The sequence below is a fragment of the Neoarius graeffei genome, chromosome 18 (genome assembly GCF_027579695.1).
Source record: "Neoarius graeffei isolate fNeoGra1 chromosome 18, fNeoGra1.pri, whole genome shotgun sequence".
Lineage (NCBI taxonomy): Eukaryota > Metazoa > Chordata > Actinopteri > Siluriformes > Ariidae > Neoarius > Neoarius graeffei.
The window spans coordinates 38,314,033-38,329,733 of record NC_083586.1 but is presented as its reverse complement, the minus strand read 5'-3'; the positions used below and the strand labels follow the sequence as shown (position 1 = coordinate 38,329,733).

The 15,701-nt window shown below is 41.1% G+C and overlaps 1 protein-coding gene across 1 annotated transcript in view; it reads left to right on the top strand.

The window, feature by feature from the left end:
• The window catches only part of pdcd11 (programmed cell death 11), a 96,810-nt gene that overhangs the window by 58,539 nt on the left and 22,570 nt on the right, over positions 1-15,701 (top strand). Inside the window, exons 24-28 of the mRNA XM_060898788.1 lie at positions 11,548-11,653; positions 11,995-12,172; positions 12,435-12,491; positions 14,678-14,800; positions 14,960-15,082. Of these exons, the coding sequence (XP_060754771.1) occupies positions 11,548-11,653; positions 11,995-12,172; positions 12,435-12,491; positions 14,678-14,800; positions 14,960-15,082 (587 nt within the window). The remainder of the gene's footprint in view (positions 1-11,547; positions 11,654-11,994; positions 12,173-12,434; positions 12,492-14,677; positions 14,801-14,959; positions 15,083-15,701) is intronic.

The following is a 15,701-nucleotide window of genomic DNA, read 5'->3' as shown; positions in this document are numbered from 1 at the left end:
CTCAAAATTCAGGAAAGTGGCTCCGGTGTCGTAAGTGCACAAGAACAGTTATTTGAAAGTTAACCTAATGAATTTGCGCGTGCGATTTCATGAAGAACCGGGACAATTGGCATTCGGTGAAAGATTCACACCTATGACTCATTATATTCGCGCGCGCCCTCTCGTCCATTGTTGCTTCGTTTTCCCGATTTACACGCGTGTCTGAAGATGGAGTTTTCAGAAATCTCCACTCTGCCCAGAGTTTGCAAAAGTAGCTGTTTTCAGTGACTGAAACCTCCGTATAGGTGTGAATGAGAGGTGCAACCGAATAAATAAATATGCGTCTTTTTTATCCGGCTACATGTAGGCTATCACTGTGCAGAGCCTCTCTAATGTTGAAATGGTAGTAATATTTGTTAAAATAATAGTAGGCTAATTTCCACATTAATTGGTAAAATGGCCCAAGGGATGTGATGGAGGGATGACCGTTTTATAAGGGGGATGATTTGAGATTTTTATTTCAGAAGGGGGATGCCTCCCTCCACATCCCCCCTCAACTCGAGTGCTGCGTATAAGGCCATATTTCACCGGACGTAGGCCCTTCGATTTCCATCACTAGAGCGCGTCAAATTACTTTCGGTTTTGCCAGCATGGACGCACTTCTTTTAAATGAAGGCACAGATGTGTCCGACATCGACAAAACGGTAAAGAATAAGTGGAGATGGGCTTGGCGAAATGAAATGGGCGATAATGGCAAGCTCCTGCTGGTGTGCCAAGGAAAAAGAAACAAAAACAGGCATCAGGTGTTGCCAAACTAGATGCCTTTGGCTTCACTGCGAAGAAGCAGAAAAAGTGAACTTTCACTTTACTTTTCTTGTTTCCTGGCTTTATTTCAACAGATTTTCTTATTTTTCTTTCTGTTCCACTCTTTTGAAAGCATGGTTCAAGTTCGACTGCACTTGCACTTTTCTCTTAACCACTGCTGTGCATTACTAAAGTATTGTTGAAATAAATTTGCACTTTGTGCTGAAAACTTGATGTTTCATCATGAATAGCCAGTAATGACAATGGTCAAGTCTTGCCTTAGCTTTAGTCATTTGTTAAAATTATGTAAATGTACTATAAGTAGGGGCCGAGGGGATAATGGACAACACGGCGTTTTTGACGCATCGCTGACGTGGTAGGGGTCAACGACATGGAGCTTTTTTTTTTCAGTCAGATGATTTTTTTTTTTTTTTTTTGCTTTAATCCATGGGTATAACGAATCCTTCTTTCCCAGACTGTAGGGGTCGATTCCATTGCACATAGCAATCTTCTGAATATATCTAAAGTGAGCAGTGGCTTCTGGATTATGAGCATACTCTGATGTCCTTAATTGTTTGCACTACGGCAGCCGTTTTTTTTGGGGGGGGCTTTTTTTCATCCCCATTGGATAGGACAGTGCAGAGACAGGACAGGAAATGAACGGGAGAGAGAGACGGGGAGGGACCGGGAAACGACCCCGGGCCGGAATCGAACCCGGGTCCCCGGACCCACGGCACGGCGCCCCAGCCACCCGAGCCACGACACCCCTACGGCAGCCGTTTAGACCACCAGCTATTTCACTTCCGGTAAAACTGCTAAGAAAAGTCACGTGACCTGAAACCCAGCAATAGACTCAAGAACAAAAGCTCAGTCAGAGAAGCACAGGCTAACCATTTTAATGCAGATGTAAATGCTGTCAAACTTGGGAAACAATAAACATACCATACTTTTAAATAATTCCTTGTCTATGTATTTGTCCAAGCTTCAACTTCTTAACTATCCTGATCATTCCTGATATTGGATGGTATTTGTAGGCTATTGGTTTACACTAGTACTTCAGCACTGGTCGCTCTTGGATTCTCTTGGCTCCATGCACTTACTGTTGGTCACTTTGAATAAAAACGTCAGTGTAATGTTTGAATAATGTACAATATCTAAACAACAATTACGTAGAATTAATGTTGTTGATTTAATCCGTTTCTGGGGGCATATGTTAAACACCGTGGGGGGTTATTCAAGTAAAAATGGTTTTGTGTTTGACGAGAGGAAATTTAAAGAACTGAAGGCAAATTTTTATTACCAAAATTCTATTTATCTCATTTTATTAAATATAGGAATGCATTTCTGACAGTTATTATGTCACTGCTATAGCAAGTTATGAGTGTTTGCAATACGCCATGCAGTATATCAGTCCGTATGTCAAAGCAATGGCCGTAAACGAGATTTGTTGAGACCTGTGCGAGACATCGTAGGACGGAAGTAAAACGTACAGTGGAAATCAAAGTGACCGACATCTGCCAACGTGGTCAAAAGACACGCGCACCCTCCTTCGAATGCTGACGTGATCAAGCCGGAAGTTTTGTGTGTTTTGATAGCAATCAGGAAAGTTTGGAAAAAAAGTAGGCAGCAATCGTCATTTAAACTCGTTTTTGTGCAATATTTTGTTTGGAAAACAGTTTTCAAAATGGCGCTACTGACACCTGGCGGACACTTCACGTTTCGAAGTCTCGCACAAGTCTCATGAAGATCGCGCGGATAAGCGACACCTGCCGTGGACCAAACGAACTAAATTCAGCATGGCTAAAAACCGAATAGGCCGATAAGTATAATATTTAATTGCAATTAGTTGCCAATACGAGTCACGATATAAGGTTACTAAAACTGAAAACGTAATTGAATAACACGTTAATTAAGAAATAAAGCAAGTTTAAAAATGACTTCAGTTCTCCTTTAAGGGCCACTTTTATTTTGGCTTGGGCCGCTAGTGCCCCTTTTCCACCAAATCAGTTCCAGGGCTGGTTCGGGGCCAGTGCTTAGTTTGGAACCGGCTTTTCTGTTTCCACTGACAAAGAACTGGCTCTGGGGCCAGAAAAACCGGTTCCAGGCTAGCACCAACTCTCTGCTGGGCCAGAGGAAAGAACCGCTTACGTCAGCGGGGGGGACGGAGTTGTTAAGACCAACAACAATCGCAAGACCGCGAAAGGTCGCCATTTTTAAGCGCAAAGAAGCAGCAGCTGTACAAACGCGAAGTCATCCATTATTATTGTTGTTGTTGTTGTTGTTGCTACTTCTTCTCCGTGTTGTTGCTTTGATATTCGCACCAAGGTTTATGCAAACGCAGCAACGTAACTGACGTATACAGCGACGTAACTGACGTATACAGCGACATAATGACGTGGCTCCCCTTAGCACCACGAGCTATGGAAAAGCAAACTGGTTCTCAGCTGGCTTGCAAGTTGAACGAGTTGTGAACCAGCACCAGCACTGGCCCCGAACCAGCCCTGGAACTGATTTGGTGGAAAAGGGGTATAAGAGTTCAGGGATACTGGCCTGAGTGGTGACCAAGCACTGAAGTTAATTTTTAACCCTGTTAACTGGTGTAATTAGAGTTACACACACAGTACATGCAGCAGAGTGCTTCTGAGTCCAGCTGATATCTGAAATGGAGATGTGAGGATTGGACATAGTGTGCATAGTCCTGATTGGGATCTACTTCTTAAATGCTGTGGTTTAATCCATAAACTTATTCAGACATTTTTCAGTTCATGGAAAACACTTACACTAACCACAAAACATGCAAAGAAGTTTTCAGCTGATAAGAAAAAGACCAGCCCTGTGTCTGAAATCGCTCCCTACTCACTATATAGTGGAGACACCATTTTGTAGTGCTGTCCGAAACCTTAGTGAAGATTATTTACACCCTATACAATGCATCATGAAAAGTAGTGTACAACCGATGGTCGCTCACCAAGCAATCTATCCCATTATGCATTGCGGTTGCACTGAAAGAAATCAAATCAAAAGCCTCAAATTTGATTTAATAAAAGGCAGTGGCAAAGAAGAAAGTATTCAGCCTTGATTTAAAAGCACTGAAAGATGCAGCAGACACAAAGTACTTTGTATTTATTAAAGGTCCCATGGCATGAAATTTTCACTTTCTGAGGTTTTTTAACGTTAAAATGAGTTCCTCTGACCTTCTTAAGTCACCCCAGTGGCTAGAAATTTCATAATGTGTAAACCAAACTATGCCCAACATTTGAGAATGGCGCGTCAAAACGGCGCGTTGATAAGCTCTTCCCTTGCCTACGTCAGCAAGGGAGATGATCCCCACGCCCCCCCTCTGGATTCCCACCCACTGTATGGATTGCCCGCCCAGCTCAAAAGTTGCTGTTTGTCCTACCAAGCCTACTGCGCATGCGCGAAGCCTACTGCGCATGCGCAGAACACATGACTACATTTTGTAGTGAGGAGCCCATAGAAGACACAACATGGAAATTGTGCTGTACATGCATGTGACAACACAGAAAGGAGTCTGTTTTTACTGCCGACGGGAGAGCCCCTGAAGATGCAGTGGCTTAATTTTATTTACTCCAATAATACGCCGTCGAGTCTACCTAAGACGGTGTATGTTTGTCAGAAGCATTTTCCTGAGGAATGTTTCCACAACTTGGGACAGTACAGGGCAGGTTTTGCACATCAACTGTCACTGAAGCCTGGGTCCGTACCAAGCATCCCTGCCGCATCAGCCACAAACACCGAACAAGTAAGTGTATAACTGGTCGTTTTGCCATGTTTTAAAATTGGTGTGTTAGTCTAGCAATGGCTACATTAGCTGTGCAGCTAACCGCTTCCTGCAGTTAGCCAGGTACTCTGCGCTACAAAACTAAAGAGCATGCAGCATGCTCTGTTAAACTGAGTTTAGTCTGGAAATTGACTGTAACTTATGAGCTTATGTTTGACTATTGCTCCGCAATGCATGTCTTCTGTTGGATAAGCGATATGTTGCTGTAGTTGCTGCTTCTGTCCTCTTTGGTTATGGAGTGCGTGTTCAAGCTACCATCTGTGGGATTATGACTGAACGCCTCTAAGTCAGAATACCACCTAGACGTGACGATACCGCAGCGCCGCGGATCTACGGTTGGTCTGGTGAGGTCGCGCGGGTGGCCCTCCAGCGGCACCGGCCGCCCGTGGAGGCAGCGGTTCTCCCAGGGGCGAGTTGGGGGGAAACGGCCAAGTCCCCACTCCTCCATGGTAAAACTGCTCAGTTTTACCATGGGCCTCAGGCTGAAAAAAAAAACGACAAAGTCCCAGTTTTACCATGGGCTCGAGTTGTACCATTTTTTTTTAGACAGGGCGGACGGACCAGGGCATTCGCCCGCCTGGCCGTGCCCGACGAGGAGCGCTCTCGGCCGGCTTGTGAGGCAGACGGCAGCCCCTCCCCCTCCCCCCATGGCACGCCCCCACCGTCTACCCTTCCCCGCCTCCTGCTTCTCATTAGCAAAACGGCGCACTGGGAAAAGCGCTGAAATGGGGCTTTCTCCCAGGAGGCTAAATCTACGTACCGAGGGTTCATTTCGAGAAAGGCTGCGGATATAACATCCGGAAGCCTCCACGAGCCCGTTTAAAGCATCAACAAACCACCATGCCATGGGCCCTTTAATGTGGGAAATGCGCTCAGTAAAATATGGATTTATCACAAAAATACGTGCATGTATTTCAGTGTTTTCCCCAGAAAAAAATGAAAGCCCTAAACTCTGGCATGATAATACACAAACAATTGAGCGCCAATGGTGTGAAAGCAAGTGCCGAAGGTATGAAGTGAAACTAGGGGGGTCCGGGGGCATGCCCCCTGGAAAATTTTTTGAAAATGAGTGCAGTTTCAGGGTCTCTGAAAGGTTTTGGATACATGATTATAGGATAGATTTTACCAGTGTTTCAATGATTTCTGACCTAAATAGTATTAATGTATGAGCCATTCCACTGAATCGGTGCCATTTCCGTCCCTAGAAAATTATATGTATAAATGCACATAAAAATGTACTTTAAAATACATTTCCTTATTACGCAGAATGTCCTGCACATTGATCTGATTTCAAATTTAAGATATATAATTGTAAGGATTAATAAAAACTACCTAAAACACTGAAAAATAGCATGTGTTACCTGTCCCCGCACTCTAACTTTATACTTAACTATGAAATATTATGATTAAAATCCTTCAGAAACAGTATTTCTTTTGCACTGTTGTGTGACTCCATATCCTATCCATGGTTTAAATATATTTTTTTCATAAGAAATCCACAATATCTTAGTTAAAATACACATTTTAGTCGTGTCCCTGGGTTTTCACTCAGTCCTGTTACCCAAACCTATTACCCCATCTGACAAATTGGGAACGTTCCATAAATCACATGCTCAACAGGAAGTTACATCAGTTGTCTTCTGAAGGCCACGGGAAGACCAAAAGTTAGTTCTCTCATTTACTTTTCTGTATTTTTGATGATTTTTTAACTTTGACTGATAAGGTCAATGTCAACATATTGTCCTGTTACTTAAATTATTTCTTAGATGATATTTGTTTATTTTAAAAATACAGATTTTTGGTAAATCACTGGAATGTGCTAAGTGTGGTCATGCTATTAGCGATGACGCCATGTGGCTTAATTCCATGTATTGGCTAATCCTAGGCTAAAAACTCAGTCCTTTTACTTTCAGAGTTTTGGTAACAGGACTGAAAAAAATGCAGCCATCTTTGATTTCCAAACCTTGTAACATAGCCTGAGGTTGACCAATACACATGTTGAATAGTTAAATATGTGTGTTTATTATAATCAGTGTTGAAAAGATATAACAAATTAAGTTTAATTTGGGAGTGGTACAACAAGCAAATGGCACCCATTCGGTGGAATGTCCCGTATACACATTTGAAATTTCACCTTAAAGTTCAACATGCAAGTTAAACTGTTTTGTTATAGATTACTTAGGTATACGATAGACTGAAAATCTACGGGGATCCCTTAATCATCTATGATCAAGTAGTGTTGTAACAAAAATGTGCATGAAAATATGACCAGTGGTTTGCTCCATTTTACGCAATCCAATGAAGAGAATTGATTATCATGACCTCCTGTTGATCACAAAGGGATCTGAACCTAAGAACTGCCACCTTTAAAATAAGTTGCTGTATTACTAGAACTGTAATGATTTCGAATGTTTCTGATGCAATTGCCATAATATATGTATAACTAAGATGCACTGAAAAGAAAAGTAAGGCAACTGCATATTATCAAGTTTAAATTTTGGCACTTTATTAAATAGACTAGATTAAGATTAAAACATATTTAAAGGAAAAGAAAAATTAATTCATACATTTACGTTTGCAGAAAGATTATGTACTTGTAAACACGTTCATGAAGAGAATTTGTTAATAAGTGTCAAATGTAGCATAATTTCAAATAATAACAATAAGCATATTTGGCAGTGTGATGTCGCTGTGAGCCTTTAACAAAAGAATAATCCAGAGCTGCCTTTTGTTAAATGGATCCCAGTGACATCACACTGTCAAAAATGCTTATGATTATTATTTGAAATGATGTCCAAATGTGTCAAATATAGCAACTTCACTTTGTGAGAGTGTTTATAAGTACATAATCTTTCTGCAAACCCAAACTAATGAATGAAGTTTTCTACTCCTTTAAAGCAGATTAATTCTCCTTGGCTTTTGTTTGGCCCAATGTTGGGCAACCCTCTCATAGTCCATCTCGCTGTCATCCATGCTGATGTGGATCGGATTGTCCAGTGAGTGCTTTTTGAGCCAGTCGCTGTGATCAAAATTGACGTTTTTGTTGTCGTGATAGTTGTCTGGTTTCGTGCGCCATCACTCACGTGGGTTTGTTGACGTTTAGTCAACCAATCTTTGATCGAAGCCATAATGGTAATAGACCAGGTCAAACTTTTGTGATTAAAATCAGTCAGCTTTGTCCGTCTGGTGGGGGACAACATCGGCAGCCAATGAGATCGCTTATAATGAATCTGGAAAATTCCAGGATGTCTGACGTTTTCTTTTGATATTTTTATTGGACGGTTTGAGCACATGATCTTGACATAGCCAACAGATTAGTTTGTTTACATCATACCACGCAGACATATTACTTTGACAGAATCAACACAAACATTGGAAAAAAAAGGCCGCTTGTTTAACTCAAATATCAATCAGTATGTAAATAGATCTGTTATCTCCTCTCCGATGTATGTAGTTACTTGTGGGTAGGAAATTTAACGTATCGGTATAAGTCTAAGCATATCAGATTTTAACTAAAGCGACTAAGCGTATCGGCAGGCAGAGCAAGCGTATCGGGCCCGATACGTTAAAACGCTTTGGGGAAAACCATGTATTTATTATTTTGAAAACCCACTAGCCGACTGATCTGGCACGTTTTAATTGTGCAACAGTAATGACGTAAATAACCGCGCGATGAACTAGTGTCCGAAAGCGGGGGTTGTTTTGTTTGTTTGTTTGTTTTTTCCTTTCCTTTTCGTCAATGAGCTCACTATATAGTCCTCTATATAGTAATTCCCTATATAGGGAGTGATTTCGGATACAGGGTGGGTGATGCTTTTTCCAGTCTTAATTAAACCTGTCCAGTTTGGGCGAGTCTGGACCCACTGTACTGTCAGTTTCAGGTTCTTGGCTGACAGGATTAGAACCTGATGTGGTCTAATGATGATATTGTTGGTCATCCACCTGAAGGTTTGATGTGTCGAGATGCTTTTCTGCTCATCACGGTTGTAAAGAGTAGTTCTTTGAGTTACCACAGCCTTCCTGTCAGCTGAAACCAGTCTGCTTGCCTTTCTCTTCTGACCTCTCGCATCAACAGAGCATTTCCACTTGCAGAACTGCTGCACATTGGATCGCTGGATGTTTGTTTGTCCCCCACCCCGTGTCAAATCAAATCGACAAACTGCTGTATGTAATAATTATCAGGAGATCAACAGTTTCTGAAATACTCAAACTATCAACAATGCCACAGTTCAAACTGCTGAGATGACGTTTTGCGCCCGTCCTGATGTTTAATGAAGGAACTTCGTTAACTGGAGCTGTTAGAACTGGGACTTCTTTTTTTTTTTTTTTTAACTGATTAGTGAAGTACATGTATTATTACACAGATGCTCCTTTTATGCATGTCAGCAGTATTTGATTAAGTACTGCAGTGTGTGTGTGAAGTATATTACGTTTGTGATCGTCAGTTATCGAAACTGATGTGGGTGTTTGAGCTTGTAATAGAGAACTTGCTGAATTTTTATCCCTCGCTGGCCAACAGACCCGAAGGGGGATTATGTCGTGGCAAAGTCTGTCCGTCCCAGAAAGGGTTCTCACCTTCTGAAATCAACTCCTCTCGCAATTTTTGGAGGAATTTCATGAAACTTAGCAAAAGGCTTTGTTCTGTCTATATATCCGATGGCTTGTAAACGAGCTGCTGTGGTCTTTTTGAAAGCGCACCACTCTCTGCCGGGCTTTTTTGTGTCCACGTAGCATGGGCGATTGCTCTAAGACAACGAGGGAGGCTCAGCCTCCTCTAAAAATGCCCTTATAACTTTAATGTGTGCGTGAGTTTTTCCCCCTCGTGACAGCGCGATGCAGCGCAGACTCAGTGCACTTCAATGGCATTTGGGAGCTCTGCACTTTTCAATCTCAAAATGCAAGACGGTTATTGGACAAATACTGTGAAAACTCCCGCCCACGGAGTCTCACGGACTCCCAGCCTCAGTGGACTTCAATGGCATTTGGGAGCTCTGCGCTTTTCAATCTCAAAATGCAAGACGGGACAAATACTGCGAAAATGCCCGCCCACGGACTCCGAGCCTCACATGGGAGGGACATGGCAGTTTCCGCAAGGAGACTGGTGATTGGTGAAAGCGGCCGGATATTTTCTTTGATTGACAGCTCGTTTCAACTATAGACAGGCAGCGGTGAATTTCAGTTCAGTCCCATGCGGATTCGCAAGTGCTGTGGTGTATTGTAAGAGATCGGCTTACATTTCGATTTCATTCATTACATACGGTTTCTACCAGCTTTTTTAGTTTGTATATATTTTCATTGTAAATAAAGTGTAAATATAGTGTTGTCAAGTTTGCTATCTTAGTTCCAGAAATTTCGTTTATTTGAGTGACTGAACTTGAACTTGAGGGGGCTAGTCAGCTAGCAAGAAAGCTGCGCACGGATGCCAAGCATTGCTGATTTAATTTTGGCGAAGCCATTTGCCAGTCTTCCTTTCGAGGAAAAAATTTAAATTAAAGAGACCAACGCCTCAAATTGACTTGGTGAAAAAGGTAGGGAATAATACTCGTTCCTTTCAGCTCTCCTGGTACAAGAAAGTGAATTGGCTAACAGCAAGTGACCCACATCAACAACAGTAAATAGGCTACTTTAGTAATATGTCATGGATGGACCAAAAATATAGAATCTATTTAAAATGTTTATGCTGAGTATATTATATTGGAATATATATTTTTCTGGATATGAATTAAACACAGCTACAATTTGGAAAACATTTTTAAACAAAAACACAGCCGAGAACATTTCACACTACAGACCTGGATTAAAAGTGAAGGGTTATCAAAATTGTCAATAAAACATTTCTCAGTCAAAATAAGTAAAATATAGGGAAAGTGTCATTGAATGAAATGTGTGGCACCCAGCTCTACTGCTGAGGTTCCTGACAAAGAGCTGCTTTCAATAATGATCAATTTTTAAACAACATGCCACAATTTTAAAATATAAAATGTTAAAATATACCCCCCCCCAACACCACCATCATGTATATTGGACAGTAGGCTAATGGGCCAAAAGAACCTGTTATTTCACAGTTTGTGACCCTGCCAACAATCAGCCAGATCAGAGGCAAGATGGGCAAAATTGATGTGTTTTTTCTTTTAAAATCTGGAAATATCGTAACCGACCAGCCTCCCCTGTTTGAAAGACTACCAGCCGCCACTGCCACCTAGTGATGTCTTGTTGCCATGTTTGTTGGGGTCTGCTTCTTCGTCTCTTTCCAGGTGCTTTTCCTTGGACGATGGCTTTCTCTAGTCCTTCGTGTCGGATGGCATGGTCGAAAAACCCCATCTTTCTTTTCGCAGTTTGTTCTTGGAGCATCATCTTGGTATTCAACGTTTCTAGAACCCAAACATTGGTTCAATACTCTCTCCATGAGGTTCTAAGCAAGCGCCTGTATGCCCACATGTCAAACGCATCTACCTTCTTCTCAGTTTGCTTGGTCATTGCCCATGATTCACATCCGTAGGTGGCAATAGCAAGTGCAGTTGCTCTGATAATTTTGAGCTTTAAGTTGTTACTGATTGATTGCTTGGCTCTTCCAGATGGTACATATGCTTTGAATTTTATTCTTCTAGGATAAAAAAGGCTTTGTTATAGGACATTAATACGCAGATTCCAATTTTGTTTGCAATATATTGTCGCGGGGGCTATTGTGCTCTCAGAGCACTCTTGCTCTTGGTTTCAGTTTGGTTTCCATGCAGTTCAAAAATATTGAGCATGAGGTAGCATAGGTTTGTAAAAGACTTGAGTAGCAAGGTCAAAGTTCATAGGATGATAAGTTGTAAAAACCAGACGGCAATTAATTGAATGAATGCAGATTAGAATTTTGGTTTCACTGAATTGAATTTGTACGTTGGAATTCTTTGGGTTCAAAACCAAATGACTCCTGGTGTGGTGTTTAGTTGTTTTTTTTTAACTTTCTTTCCCAGGAGGCAAATCATCCAGGAAAGCTCTTCAAACATGGCCAGTGTCTCTCCGCGAAGGTGGTCGAGATCACCCCCAAAAAGCGTCACCAGCTCAAACTTTCCCTGACAGGTAACATTTGAAAGTAAACTTTCCTTTAAGAAGTATTAGTGTTAATAAAACATGATGTGCTTTTAAAAAGATAAATCCTATCTTATGCTCTCGCACAGTAATAGTTTGAGTATCAGATACAGCTGACGTAGTGCTAACGGATACTACAGTAAAAGGACTTCAGATTGATTTTGGATCCATAGTATTCCACTCTGCCGGCCAGCACCAATGTTCCTGCTTTCCCAGTGTGCTCCTTTACTTTGCTGAGTCATAGGACATGCACACAGACGCATCCTGCTGCAATCATGACGCACAATGAATGGGTCCCTTGGGTGATCTCATCGTTTCCTGTGTTTCCATAGGGACGCATGCCCTCAAGAAGGGGGTTGTTACTGTTGGCATGGTGGCGAAAATCATCCCCCAGAAGGGCTTGATTGTGCGTCTGCCGTTCAAGCAGTCTGGCGTGGCATGTATAACCGATTTAACAGACGCATACGTGGAGGATCCGTTTCAGCAGTACAAAAAAGACCAGGTGGTCAGGTATGAGAATCTGTGTTTTATGGATTAAAACTGTCACACAACAGAAACTGACCAAAGTGTTGCACCATAAGGTCAAGTGAATTTACTTATATATAAAAAAAGACATTAGACTAGAGTAAAAAGGAAATGCAGCACATCAAAAGCACAATATACAATAAGACCGATAAAAGGAATGTAAGACAAAAATGAGGTGATTGCAGTGTGTAGGTTCATAAGCAAAACTGTTTTGTTTTGTTTTTTTCCCTTTTCCATGTGTCTTCAGATGCCAGGTCATCGGTAAAAAAGGCAGAAATTTCCAACTGTCTCTGCGTCTGTCCAGGTACATTACAGCAGTGCTTCTCCAAGTGGGGTGGTGCTTCTTTTTCTTCCCCCTCTTATGCTGGTTCTTCTTCTGGTTCTCCTTCTCCTCATATTTTTGCTCTTGAGTTCTTCTAGATAATAGCCTGTTTGACTGATCACTTGGATTTAGTCTCAAGCGCAGTACTGCATAAATTATTTCAAGAAATAGTTATGTCAACTAGAATCTTATAATAATAATTTTTTAACACAACCCCAATTCCAAAAAAAAAAAAGTCGGGACACTGTATAAACTGTGAAATATAAAAACGGTGCAAAAATTTGCAAATCCTAGAAACACTATGTTTTTCATGGAAAATAGTAAAAAGACAACATATCAAATGTAGCTACTGAGATTTTGTTTTCTGAAAAATATATGCTCATTTTGAATTTGATATCAGCAACACATTTCAGAAAAGTTGGGGCGGGGCAACAAAAGACTGAAAAAGCTGTTTAGTGCAAAAAACAAACAAACCCTAATTAGATTAATTGGCAACAGGTCAGTAACATGATTTGGGTATAAAAAGAGCATCCCAGAGAAGTGGAGTTTCTCAGAAGTAAAGATGGGGAGGGGTTCACTGCTCTGTGAAAGACTGCGTGGGCAAAGAGTGCAACAATTTAAGAATGGCGTTCCTCATTGTAAAATTGCAAAGAATTTGGAGATCACATCATCTATGGTACATAATATCATTGAAAGATTTAGAGAATCTGGAGAAATCTCTGTAGGCAAGAGACAAGGCTGAAAACTGACACTGGATGCCTGTGATCTTCAGGCCCTCAGGAGACACTGCATTAAAAGCAGACACGTGTCTGTAGTGGAAATCACTGTATGGGCTCAGGAACACTTCAGAAAACCATCGTCTGTGAAAACAGTTCATTACTGCATCCACAAATGCAAGTTAAAACCAGATATAAACAATATCTAGAAACACCGCCACCTTCTCTGGGCCCGAACTCTTTTACGATGGACTGAGGCAAAGTGGAAAATTGTCCTGAGGTCTGACGAATCAAAAGTAGACATTCTTTTTAGAAATCATGGACACCATGTCCTCCAGGCTAAAGAGGAGAGCAACCATCCGGCTTATCAGTGTACAGTTCAAAAGCCGGCATCTGTGATGGTATGAGGGTGCATTAGTGCACATGACATGGGTAGCTTGTACATCTGGGAAGGCATCATTAATGCTGAATGATGTATACAGGTTTCAGAGCAATATGCTGCCATCCAAACAAAATCTTTTTCAAGGAAGGCCTTCCTTCTTTCAGCAAGACAATGCCAAACCACTTTTTGCACATGTTAAAACGGCATGGCTCTGGAGTAAAAGAGTCCAGGTGCTAAACTGGCCTGCCTGCAGTCCAGACCTGGCTCCCATTTAAAACATTTGGTGCATTAGGAAGCACAAAATGTGACAAAGGAGACCCCGAACTGTTGAGCAACTGAAACTGTATATCAGGCAAGAATGGGACAACGTTTCTCTTTGAAAACTACAGCAATTGGTCTCCTCTGTTCCCAAACGTTTACAGAGTGTTGTTAAAGGTAGAGGTGATGCAGCACAGTGGTAAACATGCCCTTGTCCCAACTTTTCTGAAACGTGTTGCTGACGTCATTCAAAATGAGTGTATGTTTTTCAAAAAACAATAAAAATTTCTCAGTTGCAACATTTGATGTTGTCTTTGTACCATTTTCAATGAAATATAGGGTTTCCATGATTTGCAAATTATCGCATTCTGTTTTTATTTACAGTTTACATGGTTTACAGTCCCACCCTCAAGTCCAAAAAAAGTTGTAAAATCATGTTCTGTTATTGGAAAGGTCAGGAATAGAAAGCGCCATGGCTCTGAGGAATAGGCAAAATATTACTGTACACGTTGACACAGTGTTCATGGAGTAAATCTGCTAATAGGATTCAAGGAATTTATTTTATAACAAAGGTTTCATGGTTGCAAACAGTACTACGGGCCCCTGCGTTGCAGTATTCACTGGTCCAGGCTCCATGTTAAGACACAAACGCAACCAAAAATGGTTGTGGGTTGGTTGTTGTGTTTTTTTTTTTTTAATTAAAAATGAAACTGTCCTGTTTTGATTCCATATGTTGTAAAGTGGGCAATATACTGTAAATAGTACTGCATGTTGGTTTTTCCATGTTCATTTCATTTCCTGACTCTACGTAGGATCCATGCTGGTAAGGCCTTGCCAGTCAAAGACGTGGACCTCAAATCCATCTTGGAGCTTCAGGAGGGACAGATTATCCAAGGATATGTAAAAAATGTTGACAAAATGGGCATATTCTTGAGGTACTAACAATTTTTTTTATTATTATTATTTATTTATTTTAAGGATTCTGTTGGGTTTTTGTCCTCTTGTATCGGTTTCTCATATGGTAATTTGAAAGTAATTTTTATTCATTTTCAACCAGTAAGTGGGAACTTTTATTCTTTGTTTATTTGTTAAAGGTTATCCAGATTAGTCACGGGAAGAGTCCTGTTCCAACATGCCACAAACTACTTTGCAGTCGACTCCGACCTGTTCCAAGAACGCGTCTCCCAGAATGCACTGCTGACAGCCAAAGTTCTCCAGTAAGACAGCACAGATACTGTATCCTGGGTTTGGAAACATTTTAATATTTTATAGTCAGCATTAATGTTTTTCAAAAAAGCTAGGTTTATAATAAAAGGCATGAAGTGCAGCGTGCTGCAGTAGTCGTGCTGGGGTCTCTGATTTATTATTATTATTATTATTATAGTATAGTAGTATAAATGTTTTTATCATTTGATATACGTTTTGTCTGAAAGCAAAACCTGAGGAACTTCCTAAGGCTAGATGATTATCATTCCCCTTCCTCTTCATTCACAACCTTATCACATTTAGACCTTAAACTCCAAGGCTTTTTTTGGTTTTGAGCCATTTTTCCAGTGATCGCTGCAGCTTCCTCCACACTGGCATCAGTTCAAACTCCCTCCATTTGCTCTAAATCGATCAGAACTCAGCAGGACGTCTTCTCTCTAATACTCAGCCTTGGCAGCGGCGCATTACATCTTTGCTTCACACCGTAAAACAACATTTATCGATCACCGACGAACGTTTCTCTGACAAGACAAATAGAAAAAGTAAAAGACTTATCTTCTCATTGCCTGCCATCACACTCGTACCTTCAGAGCTTCTACATTTCGTCCATCGCGCACACTTCCTGTTTTA